The sequence below is a fragment of the Candoia aspera genome, chromosome 7 (genome assembly GCF_035149785.1).
Source record: "Candoia aspera isolate rCanAsp1 chromosome 7, rCanAsp1.hap2, whole genome shotgun sequence".
Classification (NCBI taxonomy): Eukaryota; Metazoa; Chordata; class Lepidosauria; order Squamata; family Boidae; genus Candoia; species Candoia aspera.
In genome coordinates, this window is record NC_086159.1 from 27264141 (window position 1) to 27281444 (window position 17304).

Here is a 17304-nt window from a genome sequence, read left to right on the forward strand (position 1 = left end):
TATGTACAGAAAGGGGAGGTGCTCAGCCCAGGCTCCAATGTCTGCTTCCCTACCAATCAACTAAGAAAGGGCGGAGAAAGAAGCCTAAGCCACATTCATTTCTATTCAGGTCTGCACTTTGGACTGGCACAGGCTTACCCACAATCAGCTGCCAATCCTAAAATCTCTCCCTCCCTCCAGTACTTGGCCAGGTTTGAAAAAATGAAATGTTTAGAGGAAAGAAAACAAGCGCAGCTCCTTCCAGGGCTTTTCTTATTAATTCCTCTTCTACTCTTACACAAGAACCAGAGGGTGCGAACATAAGTCAGCTTTGGGGGACGTGTTGTGTCAAGACAAGAAGTGCATTAGTGTTCACCGTCAGTGATGGTGCAAAAGGAAACTGGCTCAGTGAGAAGTGGGGCAAAGGGCAAATCTGAAAGAGGAAACCAGCACTGAGAAACTCAGTAAGGCCAAGAATGTGGGGTCCCAAAGGGCAAAGTGCATAGGAGGGAACACTGTAAGAAAAGCTGGTATACTGGTCTGACACAATTTTGAAGTACATCCAGCTTTGTAAATGGAGCAATGTGACTACTTAGGAATAGCTATGATATAGCAAACTTGCATTGCATATAGATTTTTCAACAGCTTGTTTGATAAAAGGGAGCCAGATCATTAAAGGAAAAGAGCTAGCAAGACACTGTTGAGTCCTAAACTTTGCAGGTTCTGAAATAAGAGCTATAATTCTTCTATCGTGAACATGCTTATGGGAAGGAGGGAGCAGAGGTGGTGGTCTTTCTTTTTTTTAAAAAAAATGAGAGACTTGCAGTATAAACCCACTGAGTTCTACAGTTTTGTGAAATTGTGGGAATACAGCAGCCTGCACCGATCTGGAGTGCCAGATGGTTTGTGTTGAACTACAATTTCCATTGCCCCCAGATACAACAACGCTGTGCTGGAGAAGTGATTCATCCTGGATAAGGGGTGAGTTGAGGTTTTTTTTTGAGGGGGGGAATGATGTTAAATGATTCACTCAAGGTCATAAGGGATGTCTGTGGCAAAATGAAGACTCTAAAGCAGGTATCAAGTATGAAAGTAATTAGTGTCAAGGTTATCTCGCCCCGTCCTCTCTAGGGCAAGGTTGTCTACCACATCTCTTCCCTTCTCCGGACTACTCCTTGTTCTTACTGTACTGAGAGCACGAAGAACTAAAGAGTTTTTCGAGGTAAGTTGAGCTTTTCTCAATCGGTGCAAGTGCACCGTTTGGCTTTTCAAATATCGTTGCTGGCGGAGGAGACAAGACGGTCTTTTAGTTTTCATTCGTGACCCGAGTCTTCAAGGAAACTCAGGCAAGACTGGAAAACGTCCCAAGAAACGCGCTCCTAGAAATTGCCCCCGGGGAAATAAAGCGCTCCCCGCCTTCTTCTTCTGGACTCCGCAATCTGTTATTCCAGGAAGTGATTGTTAGGGGGGAAGCAAATCAGAGTTTTAGTTCCTCTCCAAAAGAGAGCGGCTCAGGGGGCGAGTAGCTGGTCAGATGTCATGAAGATAAGAGAACAAGGTCGTGAGTGATTCTCCAGTTAGACGAGGGACCGATCTCCATGTCCGGGTTAGTGTGTTTCTGCTAATTCTCTCCCCCACCTTTTTTTGCACCAGTTGGTTCGCCCCGACAACCCTTCCTTTCATTGGATATCAGAGTGGGATGCAGTCCTCGTCTCCACCCTGGAGGTAGAGTAAGGAAGGGGGAACGGCCTGGTGGACGGGAGCGGGCTTGGGGACAACGCTTTGAAGATTGAGAAGCCAGGGGGCCATCCGCGGTATCCTGAGGGGCCGAGGTAAGGGGAGAGGAAGCGTGGAGGGGGAGGCCGATAGGACTTGGTGGAGGCTTGGAGGAAAAAGCACGAGATGAACGCTCGCCCATGTGCTCAGAGGTCACTGACCCCGCGGACAAGTTGCCTCCTCGAGGGGTGAGGTAGGGGCAGGGCGTGGGTGCTGCTCTGGCGGCGGCAGCTTTGCCTACCCGTTGACCTCTTCCCTAGACAGCCCTGGAAACCTTTTGGTTATTGGGTTATAACTCCCAAATCCTTGCTGGCAAGGGGCGATGTCTATTGCTCTCTCTGCGATGGTGTACGAGGCTGGCTGAGGATGATGGGAGCTGTTCTGCAACACATGTTGGGGTTGCCAGATTGGGTAGGCCTCAGAAGAATGGTCTTACTTGGAGAAGGAAATAAACTGTTTATTGTGCAGTAGTTGGGTGCCTGGTGCTGTCTTTCCACATTCTTCAGTTGGGGAAATCAGGGGCTTTTGGTGTTTCTTTGTGGGGGGAGGGGTGCTGGAGGAGCTTTTTTGGGAAAGGAGATGAAATCTTTTCCCCTTTGGGAGCCTTTTATCTCTGCCCCTGGAAGAGCTTGTGCTGTCTAATTTGAGGAAGTGAAATGCATTGATAGGAACAAGTCTGCTCTGAACCAAATGCAGTGCCTCTGAATATTTGAACAGCATCTTCCTGCTTAGCTTTAACAGTGAGAATCCAGGTCCATATAGCTACAGTTATGATTAAAAAAGCTTTGTGATCAAAGAAAGCGTTATTCAGACAGACTCTTGTCTAGGACTGCGAAATGGGAAACCCCTGTTTAGCTGATACCAGGCAGCCGATATTAAGAACAAAAGCAATGTTTCTTTTTAAACTACAAGAATTTACAAAGAAAATAGTAGCTAGAAGAAGTACAGTATCCTTTTTTCTCCTGTGCATGGGATGGGAATAATTTTTATTTCCTTATTTTACCCATCTATTAACCCCATGTTAATGTTCAAGGTGGCTTCTGTTAAAATGCAATTAAATGCAACATTATAATCCTATAAACAGCATTTAAGCATGAAAGTTAAAATAAGAATGATAATATGAGGTGCATTTTAAAAAAAGAATAGATTAAGAAGAACAGAAATAACAAAAAATGCGATGTCAGTACTGAGAAGGCCTAGCCTACAGCTGCTGTTATGGAAATTATTACTTAGGTCTAACCCTGCACATTCACCATGATGATCTAACTTCAGAGTCTGCCTTTGTTTTTGTAAACCCTGACCCCTTTTGCTTTCTAGTTCATTTGCTATTGGATATAGACCTCATAGGTCTTTTGAACAAGGTAATGTAGAGATGAACAGACCTTGAGCATTACTGTGATGAAAGGATGGGATTTAAATTAAGTAAAATAAATAAATCTCATGGCAATCTAAATATCCTTTTCAGGGATGAGTTCAGGGAAATGAGAAAGTCAGGCATCTGTAGGGGTCCTTTTCACTTTGCATGGATCATACAATTTTTTTCACCCATGGTGAGGTAGACTGCTGAGGGTTCCTGGAACTTTTTTCAAGAAAATGGCTATCCTATTAGAGTTCGTTTTTACCATATGCAGAAATAAATGGGTTTTTAGTGAGGAAATTATGACCGTGATGTTTTACATTCACTAATTAAATTGTGTTGTTGTTATAACTATTCTAATTATATCCCTATCTTCTTGCCCAGAATGTTGTTTACATGATCCTGTTGATGCTCGGTGGATTTTTGAATAGCTGCAAATCCCTTTTGTTTTGATGGCATCATGATATAGAAACATTTATTGTCTCTTCCCTGGAAAAAAAAGAGAAAACTGCTATACCTTGTCAGGTGACCTTGCTAGCATTGCTTAACCATACCGTTCTTTGAACTGTAATAAACTAGATAAATTATATCTATTTATCATTTATTTGATAGATCTATATCCTACTTTTCTTCCCGGAGCTCAAGGTAATGTATATTGTGCTCCCTCTTCTGAGTTTTTTTCCACAACAACAACCCTGTATGGTTGGGCTGAGTAAGAATGACCAGTCACCCAGTGAGCTTCCATGGCTGAGGGCAGGCTTGAACCTGTGCCGGCCTCATCCTAATTCAACACCATTGCTGTTATACATTTTTGCTTCCTCTGGCAAAATGTAAATACAAATTCATTCTTCATAAAGAATCATAGATCTTGCATAAAGATGTCTCCTGTTTCCTGGGCCATGTGCTCCTTTTACGTCTGGAAAGACATTTCTTTTTTTGCTTGTAGCAACTCTCATTCATCTCCTCCTGTCTCTGCCCACCAGCATCTCCCCTCAACTGTTGTTCACTGGTCCAAGAATTCCAGAGTGGGGGAGAAAAATTTCCTTGCTCACACAGGATATACCTTATATGTGGGTTTTGCCTTTCTCTAATTTCATCTCCATCTACTGCTGATGACAATGGGAGAAAATTGGCAGCACCAGGACTTGCATAGTTTGGGGAGCATCTCAAGGGACCAAGGAGACTTAGGACCCTGAGCATCTATGGTTTTTCTGACAGCCTCCCAGAATGCCCTGCTTCAGACTACATCCTTGAGAGATACCACCATTGGGTTTAAGGCTTTTTTTCAGCATAGGTGGAGATTTGGCAGTAGTTTTCCATCTTCCTGGCAAATCTTTTTCTTGCAGGAAGGCAATGTTTTATTTATTAGAGCAAAAACATTACATCTTAACTTAGCCATAGAACTGGCTGAACTTGCTGTTTCATGTATAGCCACCTACTTGTTGTAATGCCTGGGTGTTCTTTTCTCTTGTTGTGAGAATGATCATATTTGTTGTGTGATCTTCCTTCACCCCAGTGCCAAGGGAAATTCCAGGTGACGTCTAAATCCAAACAAGTGTGAGTGCCATGTCTCAGCAGCTTCTCTACCGTGCATTGGTGACTGCTAAATGGGTGTCAGAAGTTATCAAGTCTCCTCAAACTGGATCGTCTGTGAAGCTCTTGGATGCCTCTTGGTACCTCCCCAAAATGAAACGTAATCCCCAGAGTGAGTTTGAGGAACGCCACATTCCTGGAGCCGCTTTCTTCGATATTGATCACTGCAGTGACCGCACATCCCCTTATGATCATATGCTTCCCAGTGCAACAGATTTTGCAGAGTACGTGGGCAAACTAGGAGTGGGCAGTGATTCTCATGTTGTGGTGTATGATGCAAGTGACCAGGGCCTGTTCTCAGCTCCCCGTGTCTGGTGGATGTTCCGAGTTTTTGGGCATGATGCGGTTTCCCTGCTAGATGGTGGGCTGAAGAACTGGATGAAAGAGGGGTATCCAGTCAGCTCTGGAAGGAGTCCTCCTGCTTCTGCTGAATTTCATGCCTCTCTGGATAAATCAATGGTGAAGACCTATGAGCAGATTAAGGAGAACATTGAGTCACGCCAGTTCCAGGTAGTGGATGCCCGGTCTGCTGGAAGGTTCGCTGGGATAGAACCAGAGCCCCGAGAAGGTAATGCTCTTCTTTAGGTTTGGAAGGTAGAATTCTTGGGCTGGAATAGCTCTGAGATTAATACCTCAAAAAGGGAAGTTGCAAGTTATCAGCACTTCAAGGCAGAACAGAGTAGGTCAGTACTGTTACTGTAAAGCTATAGTAACAGAATCTTGCATGTCTGTCTGTGCTTCCCTCCCTTCCTCCCTCCCTCCCTTTACCTTTGTGTGAACTAGGGAGGGGCTTGTCTGAGATGTTTACTCATTTCAGTTCTTGCCCTTGGGCTCAGGCCCCTTTTATCTGACTGTTGCTTTGGTAGTTGCTTTTCCTTCGGTCCTTCAGGGCCATTCCCTCTGCCCACTACACAAGTCCAAGGAACAAGAGGAGATGCCTATATGTCAGTAGTTCCACCTAATAAGGATATTGTTGAAAGGGAAGGGTGGGGCATGAACGGTACTGGCAGAGGTTGGGGCTGTCATCATTCCTAGTATCATACTAACTGCGCTTGATTTTAATCTTTGCTGCATCTTTCACCCCTTACAGGAGAAGGATGAAGCCCAAGGTGATAGGATTGCCAAAAATTGTCAAAACCCTTCCCAGATTGGTGAAGGTACAGCGGGGCTCCTGATTTTTACCACTTGATTAGGTGCCCTTCCCTAATGGGGGAAGATGTGGATCAGATTTTTTTTCTGCATCCTAGAGAACTGGGAACAGTCACTCCCCATGTTCTCCTTGATAGTACCAGCAGGTGGGTGATACCAGTTAACCCCACCTTTGATACATTCTGGCTTACTGGGGCAAATGGGGATGGGGGAAAATTCATTCCTTACCATTGGTATAAACCAGTGTTTTTCAAACTTGGCAACTTTAAGAGGTTGCTGGGGAATTCTGGGAGTTGAAGTCCACACATCTTAAAGTTGCCAAGTTTGAAAAACACTGGTACAAACTGTTCTATACAGGTTGTTGTTGTGGGGGAAATAGGAGGAGGAAGGAGTATTAGGTATGTCCACTGTTTTGAGTTATTTATAAAAATAATAAAGGCGGGATAGAAAATAAATAAAGTAACAAATAAATAAATGTCTACTTAGAAATTATCACATGAAACTTACTGCTATATGTAGGATTTCAAGGCTCACTCCATAACAAAACGTGTCTGTATGTATGCACATTATTTCTAAATTGTACTCCTCATTCTGCAATTTTGTTGAAGGAACTTTTAACAGGATTTTATTTTTCAAACTTTCTCCAGGAATCGAACCTGGTCACATCCCTGGCTCGGTGAACTTTCCTTTCACAGAATTCCTCACTGAGGCAGGCTTGGAGAAGAGCCCAGAAACTATTCAAAGCTTGTTTAAGGAGAAGAAAGTAGACCTCTCCAAGCCTCTTGTGGCTACTTGTGGATCAGGAGTCACTGCTGGCCATGTGGCATTAGGAGCATATCTGTGTGGGAAGCCAGATGTGGCCATTTATGACGGGGCTTGGGTGGAGTGGTTCATGCGCGCACAGCCTGAATACATCATTTCGGAGAGGATGGGGAAACCCCTCTGAAGCACAGCCTTCTGCAGAGATAGAAACTTTAGGGAAAGGGGGTGGCCTTCTAAAATTCTATCTCAAGATGTTGTGCCTGTTGAGTGAAACATTTTGATAATGAATTGGGGGATTTGCCATTTTTTTGCTTGTCTCCTTTGGGAGGTATGGATACTGCCCTTTTTTCATAGCAAAGAAAGCACTAATTGTGGGATGATGAAATTAGAGTTCCAGGTAGAACACAGGAACTCTGGAGATTTGCAGCCGTAGAAAAGGAGTTTGCTTTTTAATGGAGTTAATTTTGCACTGTAACTATGGCAAATTGTGTCATGATTCTGGCTATTTAGTACTAATTGTTCCTCCACTGAGCCCTGTAATCTGGTTTCTATTCATTTTCATGGAAATCCCATAGTACAAACATTTTTCAATCAAAAGTGTCTTAGTGTCCTTAAAGATTCATTGTTTTATTTTGGGTTCTCATCCTAAAGTGGGTCAGATTCTAAAAACTTGTGTCTGTGACAGCCCGTGTTGCAAACTGCAGCTTGAATTCAGCTAGTTCTAGGCTATTCCGTAAGAGAAAATATGTGTGTATGTGCATGTATGGATCTGTGACTATATGTAGACAAATGCACACATAAACTTCTGCAGTAGCATGCAAAAGTTTAAATATTCCTGGTCAAATTGCACATTTCAGTGAAGCCCTAAATGAATAGAAGTGAACAGAACAACCTCCACATAATACAAAGTTAAACATGTTGTCTTTCTGCAAATTAGTAGTGGTGGCCCCTGCATTGAACAGTTGTCTCAGGGGCTGCAACTTTGCCAACCAGCATAGATTTGTTTGCCATCTCTCCTAGCATCTCACCCCATAAAAGCTTTAAACCATCAGGAACCAGCATCTGAGGGAATGTGATGACGTATCCTGGTGACCCACCACAGGTCAAATTCCAGAACTCCTCCTCCTTTCTTCCAGACCTCCACTTTCTGCAATCCAGCCTCATTGAAGCCAAAACATTCTACCAGCTCCAGAAAATTCCAGCCCAATAACAACATTTCTGCCCCACTTCCAACTCCATTAGTTCTTAGTCCAGGTATTCCTGTCAAATCCTAAGCCAGCCTGAGAGCCAGTTTGGTCTAGTAGTTAAGGCAACGGGCTAGAAACCAGGAAACAGAGAGTTCTAGTCCCTCCTTAGGCATGAAAGCCGGCAGGGTGACCTTGGGCCAGTCACACACACTCAGCCCAATTCACCTCACAGGGTGGTGGTTGTGGGGAAAATAGGAGGAGGAAGGAGTATTAGGTATGTTTGCCACCTTGAGTTATTTATAAAAGTAAATAAATAAAAAACCTATCCAACAAGCCCACCGCAGAAGTACTGATCTCTCAATGCCATCTGCTGACCCCAGCTTTTATTCAGATGGGTCACCTGTAGTGAACCAAATGTAGTAGGTAAATTGGAGAGAGAAGCTGTGCGATGTGGCATTGTGCTACTGAGGGAAAAGTGCAAGTGGTGACATGTTATACTGTAATGGGATGTGAGAATAACCTTGAGAGACAGGAGGAAGCCCTCCGCCTAGACAATGGTCTGATAAGAGAAATCTAAGTCCAAAGCTGGGACGGGGGTGGGGGTGGGATGGAGAAAGTGTCTCAGAATTGACCCTCTCTAGTTTTCTGGAATGTAAAGGCAGGGGAGAGGGGAAGCGCTTTCAGACTTGCAAGATTCCGTTACTCTAATCCAGTGTTTTTCAACCTCAGTAACTTTAAGCTGCCTGAACTTCAACTCTCAGAATTCCCCAGCCAGCATGAAGATTGAAGTCCACACAGCTTAAAGTTGAGAGGTCGAAAAACACTGCTTTAACATTACGATAAAGGTAATACTAGTGTTCTTGATTTTTGTTTCCTGGTCTTGAGGGGCTGACATATTCTTAGTTAAGCTCCATGCTTTTCAAAGGAGAAGCTACTGAATATTAGACCAGTAGTTTACAGATCTAGGGATTTTGTTTAAAAGAACTTACACATGTAGGACATCCCTGAATTGCAGGACTTACTAATTTCCAGTTTACCCAACAGGCTTTAGGAAATGATGACACTCTTGTTTTACAAATGACAAAACATAGATTTCTCCAGAAAGAAAAGAGATGTTGCTGAATCTTACAACATTCCTGGCAAAACAGGATAGTGATGTGATGATGCTATAAATAAGATTTAGCCCTGGACAAGTTAGTCCAGTAGAGCATCAAAGACTACTAAGAAATCAATCCACCAGTTCCTTAAGTGACACTCATGGAACCCTAAGATTAATTTTAAAAAATAAATAAGTGGAATCCCATCTGATTCTGAGATCTGGTGAGAATTCATTGCTCTTGCAGGAGAGCTCAGTGAAAATGTCAAGTCTTGTAACATCTCAGCCATTTAAATGCTTTAAATCTGTGTTTCTCAACCTTGGCAACTTTTAAGATGTGTGGACTTCAGCTCCCAGAGTTCTTCAGCCAGCATGCTGGCTGGGGAGTTCTGGGAGTTGAAGTCCAAGCGTCGTAAAAGTTGCCACTGTTGAGAAACACTGGTTTAACTTGTTTTTGCACTTTCTGCTTAAAAAGATAGTTGAATTGTCCTGAAAAGGAAACCCAACAACAATACTCATTTAAATACTACAAGACTGGCAAAATATCTGCACCTGTCATCTTCGATTTTATGTCCCTCTAAGTCACAAATGCGTGCTCTCCTTGAAGCAAACTACAGGCCCCAGAATCCTCCAGTGCTCAACACCTGCAAGCCGCGTCCCGCCCATTTGTGAAAGTAGGAGGGACGCGCCGAGAGAAAGGGGTGAGAATGGAACGTGGGGAGGATGCGCCGGTTGCACGGAAGGCTACTTCGTACGCGTGGGATTGCGCTCAGCAGCCGCTACCCCCCAGCAGCCGAGGCAAGTGGGTTCGGCTGAATGTCGGGGGCACCGTTTTCTTAACCACCAGGCAGACCTTGTGCCGCGAGCAGAAATCTTTCCTCTGCCGCCTGTGCCAGGGAGAAGAGCTGCAGTCGGATCGGGTAAGCACCCGCGCTCCACCGACCCGCAAAGCAGCGGAGTTGATTTGCGAACATGTGAGCATTTTCACTTCGCTGAAATCGTAGGGCGTGGAGAGTGAGCGTCTTGGGTCCGGAAGAGGCAAGCAGTGAGGGTCTCTTTGTTTCGGAAGATCCGAGCACACTTAGGAGTAATCTTGCTAGCTTTCCTCTCGCTTCACGCTCATTTCGAGTCTTGCCCGTAAGCGGGAGTCATTTTTTGCGAAGTCATACCCACATGCCTGCTTCGAGAACGCAAAGTTGGTCAGGGGTGCAAAATTAATTTCCGGAGACTCGATTCTTTTTCTCCCCGCCCATTTCTCAGGGGTCTCGGAGCTTTACATAGGAACGACAGTTTTGCCGGGACGCTTCAGCTATTTAAGGAGCGGAGCGACTCCTATGGAAGCATCCGTTTGCTGGCGGGGCATCTCCTTGTGCACTGAAACTGTTTTTAAAAGCCTACGCGCGAATCGCTCCGCTTGTTGAGAAATGCGTACGCGGAGAAACTCCAGCTCTGCTTTGCACGCGCGTGAGCTGATTAAATTGCTCGGCGGAGATAACGTTGTTTGTCGCCTCTTGCCTCAGAAGCGGCGGCTTCCTGGTAAAAGAATCGGCAAAGAATCACGAAAGCGCCAGTTGCCCGCCCAAGGGGCTGGTTGGCCTCGAAGAAACCTTGCCCAGTACTTGAAACAGCTGCGCATTTAGGGGCACCCACTGCTCTCCAAGACCCCCCTTGGTTTAATGTGGGTCATTTGTCAGTGATTCCAAGAGCTTATCTTGAGGTTTGGTGCAGCTTTGCTGAGGCTAATGTAGTAGTGGGCAGCCATTCAAAAACTTCATCCGCAGGATGTTTTTGTGTTTTGTTTTAAAAGGAGTAAAGCATAAAGATCAGGAAAACGCCCTTGACTTCAGTGTTATTCTCCAAGGATATACACACAGATTGCAGCCTTCAGATAAATAGGATCAAAAAGTCGCTGGCTTTGGACAACATGATAGGCTAAATGTGTTCTGTAGCTCAGTGGCTGGATTGGCACACCATGTTAGGCTAGGCTAAGATGCGCTGTAGCACATTGGAGGAATCCAGCCATTGTGATAGCACATCTTGTGAGCTGGATTGTCAGGTAAAGGCATAATAAGGCTAATTCATTTAGATGCAGTATGTTATGTGAACTCAGCACTTACATTTTATTAACCCGGGTTCATACTTCAACAAGTTCAGTGACTCAGGCAAACCAAGTATGATTTATGTAGGATTTAGTTTGTTAGGTGAGCCAGCCAATTTGATTAATTCAGTAAATTACAGCTTAATTTGTTTTATGACTATAGCCTTCATTTCAGGCTTGTTTCAAATTGGCCAATATTATTTGGGGGAAGTACACAATCGTGCATGTGAACATGCATGCACACACAGGGGACCATGCCATACCCTTTTCCTATTTTTCTTGGCAGCTTTTTTTCCCTCTGATCCTGGAGATACACGTGCAGTCTGTTTTGACTTTCTTTGTTTTGCAAATGTAGCCACTGTGTCATATAAAACATAGTTTATGGTGTAGGGCAAAGCATGAATGAATTCAGTATATTAAGATAGTGTTCATTGTTTAATGAAGAAATAATTAAATACTTCACAGCTTAAATATCTTTACTATTTGCCCTGAAGCTCCTGCTATTCAAGTTCATTTAATGATTTAGGGTTCCCCTAAATATGACAGAGGACAAAAACCTCTTTTGCTGAGTGGGCATAATTTTATACAGACTTCTTCCTTTTTTTGTCCATTTTTCCCCAACCAAAAAACTCTCTAAGATACTTTTTCTTTGGAGAGCTGCTCCAGATTTTTGGTTGATTCCTTTTTTACAGCAGTTTTTGAGATACAGCAGTAACAGGTGAACAGGGTAGCTGTGTAACACATTTGATATCGGCAGTACAATTTCTTTTATCTTTTTCCTAATAGATGCTAAGTTGGGATGTGTCTCTTGCATACCTTCACACTTTGTAGTGATGTCAAGATCTGTTTCTGATCAGTCATTGCCACTTTATCCCCATCAATATGTTGTGTGTGTCTCTGTGTGTGCGCATATAAATAACATTTGAATGCATATACGTAACATTTGATTTTTTCCCCCTAATTTGTATTATTTTATGCTTTTATATAAACTCCCATTCACCCTTTTTGGAGAGAAACCTTGAACTCAATTCTGTCTGTCTGTCTAATTTATATAGCCACCCATCTCACAAAGCAAGTGACTCTGGGCGGCATACAACAGTAATTTGTAGGTGTCAGCAAAATTGGTTACCTTACTGCTGATTTCTAGACAATTCCCACTGGTTTAACTTCAGGGCTTACATAAAAAGCACAGGTCCCAGCTCAGCTCTCTGGGGAATCAGAATGGTTTATACCCCTTCATTATGAAAACTGACCATTAATTCTTTCTCTCTGCTCTGTTTTTAAGCAGTTAATGATCCATAACAATGTTTCATTTGTTATCGCTGAAAACTAAATTTATTCAGAGCTTTGAGTGAGGGACTGTAGCCAAAAGTCTTTTGAAGATCCAAGTAACCAAAGAACTCAGAATCTTAGAAAAGTTAGTGAAACGTAGTTTGTTTGGTTCTTTGTCTTTGCTTTAGGATGAGACCGGTGCATATCTCATCGATCGAGACCCTACTTATTTTGGACCTATTCTGAATTTTCTCCGGCATGGAAAACTGGTACTGGATAAAGATATGGCTGAGGAAGGTAAGTCTTCAGATCTGTATGTTCCAGAACCCGGGTATATGAATGCCAGTGTTGTTTGTGGCGGGCAAAGAGCACAACTGATTGCTAAGGGCTATTTACTAAAGTTCCTCTGCAATGCATTTGACAATACTCTTGTCTCTGTGTGCTGTTGTTTAAAGTCATATTCCATGACAATAATATTCTAGCGGAACCTTAAGAACGTATTAGATATTTTCTGGCAACATGATCTTTTTCATAAGACTGAATGCTTCACATAATTTCTCGGGGAAATGATCCCCATCTTTTAGAACAGGAACATAGAATGCTGCCTTATACCAAGTTTGTCTATCTGACACAGTAATATTTATACAGTAATAGGGTGCCCTCAAGCTCCTTTTCACTGACCCAAGGGTCCAGTCTTCCCACTATTGTTTCTGTTGTTAAAAATGGGTAATAGGGTTTCCTGCCATTTTTGAACAAGAAAGACACAAACTGTAGTGTAAATCTTAAGATAGACTTAGCAAAGTTAAAAAAAAAAGACACCCCCTAAATTGCCCCCCAAATTATGTGAAAAATACTCCAATATTGGTTTTGCTCACATCTGAGATACAGCTCTGCCTACTTTTCACCCTATCTCTGCCCTTTATAGCCCACAGCTACCCTGCATAAAATATTAAGTGTAGCCCCTGGTTGCCAAAAATTGCCCATCTCTGGTTTAGGATGACTGAAATCAGGGGGTCTCTAGGGTTCAGAATAGAGTCTGACTTAGCCTTGATGAAGAGGCCAGATGTTAAACCCAGAGGACTTCTGGATGAAAAGCAAAGGTTTTACCACTCTTCCTTCCTTCCTTCCTTCCTTCCTTCCTTCCATCCATCCATCCATCCATCCATCCATCCATCCATCTTTCTCTTGCCCTTCTTCCAACAGGTAGAGATACTCTTATTCAAGCTAGCATTTATATTGGTTTTGCTGCTAACACAGTTTTAATTGATTGTGTACCTTTTTTTCCTCCTATAGCTGTTCTTAATTATTTGATTTATGCATAATTATCATTCTGTTTTTATCTTTATTTTTATAATCAAGTTGCCTAAAAGTGCCATTTTCGTGAAGAAGTCTGCATAACAAAAATCAAAAAAATATGTACGGCTTAGTTATTTCACCTAGCAAGTGGCTTATGGCTTGGTACCAACTAAGATGTAGGTATCTTCAAAATATTTTCTCTTCTCATCCGTGAGAAAACTTTAATTTCTGGCATACTGCCTGAACTAGCAAACTGCCTTAGCTTAGAGCTAATGCCTGCACTAGTGCAGGAGGGGGAGCTATGTTCAAGAGGAAAGAAAAATTGCATATTTACTGAACAATTCATGCAGACCCAAACCTGTCTAGTCATAATAACTAGCAATCACTATCATCAACTTCAACTCCCCCATGTACTGCATTTCCCTTAAAAAACAAAAAACTTCACCAGTAGAACATAGAAGGGTACTAGACTAAACCAATGGTTTACCTAGCATCTTGACACTCCTTTGCTCCGGAGAGCCAGTTTGGTGTAGTGGTTAAGGCTCTAGGCTAGAAATCAGGAGACTGAGTTCTAGTCCCTCCTTAGCCGCAAAGCCAGCTGGGTGACCTTGGCCAGTCATTCGGTTTCAGGCTGAGGAAGAGGGAACTAGCAGGCCACTTCCGAAAAATGTAGTGGGTAGCTGGGAGTCGAAAATGTCTGGAAGGCACATTTTCTCCCTCTTATCAGTGCTGTGCTGTGCCAACTGCCAAACAGCTGATCACAGCACAGGCAGCGACTGCCCAACTCCACACTTGCTGCTAGCCTCCTCAGCATCTTCAGCCCCACCCCTTGTTGCCTGCACCCAGGATGGATGGACCCGCCCTTCCCCCCTTGGCACACTACTGGGCACTAAACTAGCAGCTGAACTGGGGAGAGGAGAGGCGGGCCAGGTTAGTTTCTTACAAAATAAGTGGGTGGAATACTGGTTGTATACTTTCTCAAATCAGGACCAATGAAAGTTGGGAATTCCTACTTCCACTTTTTGGGATGCCCATGTGGATATTGTCCACAGCCACCCATGACCTTACTGGGTGGAGTTGAGGCTCTAACCTTGAAAACAATATTAAAGAGCAGATTTATTTACATACTACTGTATTGTAAATACAAAGGCTCATGTGGTCCCTGCTGTGCTTTGTCTATTTTTAAATGCCTGCATTCCCTTAATGCAGTCCTCTGTATGGAGAATGAGGAAAAGGCCAAGTAGTTCATTTGAAGAATGATGTATTTTTACCCTTGCAAATACACTGCTATTTGGATATTCTAAATATTTAGTTTTCTTGGCTTTGTGAGAAGCAAGGACTTTCCTTCAAAAATGTCATCACCCTATTGAATACTCTATATTACTTTATACCAGTGTTTCTCAACCTCAGCAGCTATGCTGAGCTAGGGAATTCTGGGAGCTGAAGTCCACACGTCTTAAAGTTGCTGAGGTTGAGAAACACTGCTCTATACTCTATATTCAGAAATCCCAACAGACAGCTGCAGATGGCAGATTTTGGTGACACCTCTTGTTGTTGATCCTGATCAGCTAATTAAACAATAGAGCAAACCATCCAAATAGACATGATCAATAATTTCCAGTGGTCAAACTAAAGTGATCACTGGAAATTTAGAATCAGTAAGAAGTTGAGGACAGTGGAAGGGAAGGAGGAAATGTGTTATTGGAAACTCCATCTTACGGTGTTTTTATGTTTTTTTTTACTTCACTTTTAATATTTCACTCTCTTGTATCTTTTCTAATTTTTAACATCAGCTTGAAGAAAATAAAGTGACCATTTGCTTATAATGAAGTTTTTTTCAACTTAAAACAAAAATACGCTAATCAGCTAATTCATGGCATTATACCTTCTTCAATTTCTCTCCCCGGACAGTTTCCTTTCCTTGTGGGAGTAGGTGGCAATGGTGAGAGTACTTGTCTGAATTATTCAAAGCACAGATTTCTTATATTACAAAACAAGGAGTAAGAATGGGGGAAAGAATTTACTGACTGAGTTCAGACAACACTACACTAGATCAGTTATAAGTTCAGTGTGTTATAAGAGCTCAGTCACATGTTATGGGAACCCATGTTTGGTTTATTTGTTTGGGGACATGTTATGTGCAAACAAAAATAATGTCTTGGTAGCCTGAGTTTAGAATTTAGCGTGCTATAGGAAGCCAGTCAATCAGTCCTGAGTAACCTGAAGTTACAGCATTTTATTCTATCCCTATTCCAGTTTTGGATGCTACTCTGGTTTACATGGAAGGGGAAGGAAAAGAAAAGAAAGGAACAGCAACATCTTTTTAATGATGATGACAGTAGCCCTCTGTGGTGATTGGAAAATAAACTGCTTCCTTGTTCCCCTCCCCACAACCTTTGGGCTTTGTATTCAGAGTGGCTGTACTTTTTGCTTTGTTTATTAATATATTGATCTAGTTTTGCTGAGGAAGGAAAGTGACGTATTGTGAGGACCAAGTTCCAAATAATGCATCAGGTACAAGTAGATTCTTCTGTTGAATAACAGAATGCTGGTTCCTAAGCATAATTCTCGTTCCTCAGTGGGTTCATTAAGTGCCTAGATCCCCCATGCCTGTTGCTGAAATGTATCACGTGTGTGCCTCTAGGGAAGAGAGACAAGAAGATGTAAATAATGACAGATGAACAAAATGGAAGGAGCAACATTTCATGCCAGCTTCCTTTAGGTCAGTGTTTCTCAACCTCAGGAACTTTAAGATGTGTGGACTTCAACTCTCAGAATTTTCCAGCCACCACTTGCAACCTAGACCCTGATATTTTAGGCTAGAAATCCCATAATCCCTTAATATTGCCCTTCTGTCTGGGCTGATAATTCTGGTTGGTGGATATTGATATTGTGATAAAAACAACAACAAAAACTACATCAAAATAGATCCAACAATCTGTAGTCTGGCTATCACTGGACTAGAGCTAGATAGTGGGCATGTCTGAAGATTAAATGTAAAATATTTCTACATGACTCAAATACCTGTAAACTTGGTGTAATCTGGTTAGTTGGTTACGGCTTCCCAGAGGGTGGCATGTGGGTTGGGTCCAAGCAGTGATGAATTCATCCTTGAAAGGGGGAGTCGTCCAACCTGTGCTTAAGAAGACGGTGGCCCATCCCCTCCTCAAGAAGCCATGCTGGATCCGATTGTGTTAGTTAATTTCTAGCCTGTCTCCTTTTTTAGGAAAAGTTGCTGAGAAGGTGATCAAGTTGCAGCTTCAAAGGGCTCTAGGTGAGGTGGATTTCTGGATCTCTTCCAGTAGGGTTTCAAACCTGGATACAGTATGGAGATGGTATTGATTTCACTTCTTGACTTGTGGCAAGACTGGTATGGAGGTGGGGCATCCATCTGGTTTCCTTGAACTCTTGGTAGTGTTTGATATTATTGATCATTATATCCTTTTGGATTGGCATAAGGGTTGGGAATGGAAGTCATGATGTTGCAGTGGTTCTCTTTCCTTTTTGGCCAGTTCAAGTTGGTGCTGTTTTGGGGGTGGGGGGAGAGACCTAGCTCAAGGCACTTGCTTAGTGGGATAGTTCAAGGACTGATTCTCTCCTGATTCCTTTTCAACATCTATGTGAGACTGCTGGATGGTGTCATCTGTAGGCATGCAGTTGGATGTACATGTCAGCACTGGGTCCTCCAAATGATACCATCAAAATTCTGTCATGATGTCTGGATGCTGTAGGGACCTGG

At 42.9% G+C, this 17304-nt stretch overlaps 2 protein-coding genes across 4 annotated transcripts in view; both read left to right on the forward strand.

The window, feature by feature from the left end:
• Positions 1-1700: 1700 nt before the first annotated feature.
• Positions 1701-7147, forward strand: MPST (mercaptopyruvate sulfurtransferase). Of its 2 annotated transcripts, XM_063308405.1 has the most exons (4): positions 1706-1811; positions 3497-3637; positions 4629-5273; positions 6502-7147. In XM_063308405.1, exons 3-4 carry the CDS (start codon positions 4679-4681, stop codon positions 6798-6800), a joined length of 894 nt encoding a protein of 297 aa, XP_063164475.1. In that variant the 5' UTR covers positions 1706-1811; positions 3497-3637; positions 4629-4678; the 3' UTR covers positions 6801-7147. The 2 variants fall into 2 exon arrangements, with proteins under 2 accessions (XP_063164474.1, XP_063164475.1); XM_063308404.1 differs by lacking the exon at positions 3497-3637 and having other exon boundaries at positions 1701-1811.
• A 2256-nt stretch (positions 7148-9403) lies between these two features.
• KCTD17 (potassium channel tetramerization domain containing 17) overlaps positions 9404-17304 on the forward strand; it is a 30530-nt gene continuing 22629 nt past the window's right edge. For both annotated transcript variants that reach the window (XM_063309110.1, XM_063309111.1), the window contains exons 1-2: positions 9404-9819; positions 12458-12566. In XM_063309110.1, coding sequence (XP_063165180.1) covers positions 9607-9819; positions 12458-12566 — 322 coding nt within the window. In that variant the 5' untranslated portion in view covers positions 9404-9606. The remainder of the gene's footprint in view (positions 9820-12457; positions 12567-17304) is intronic.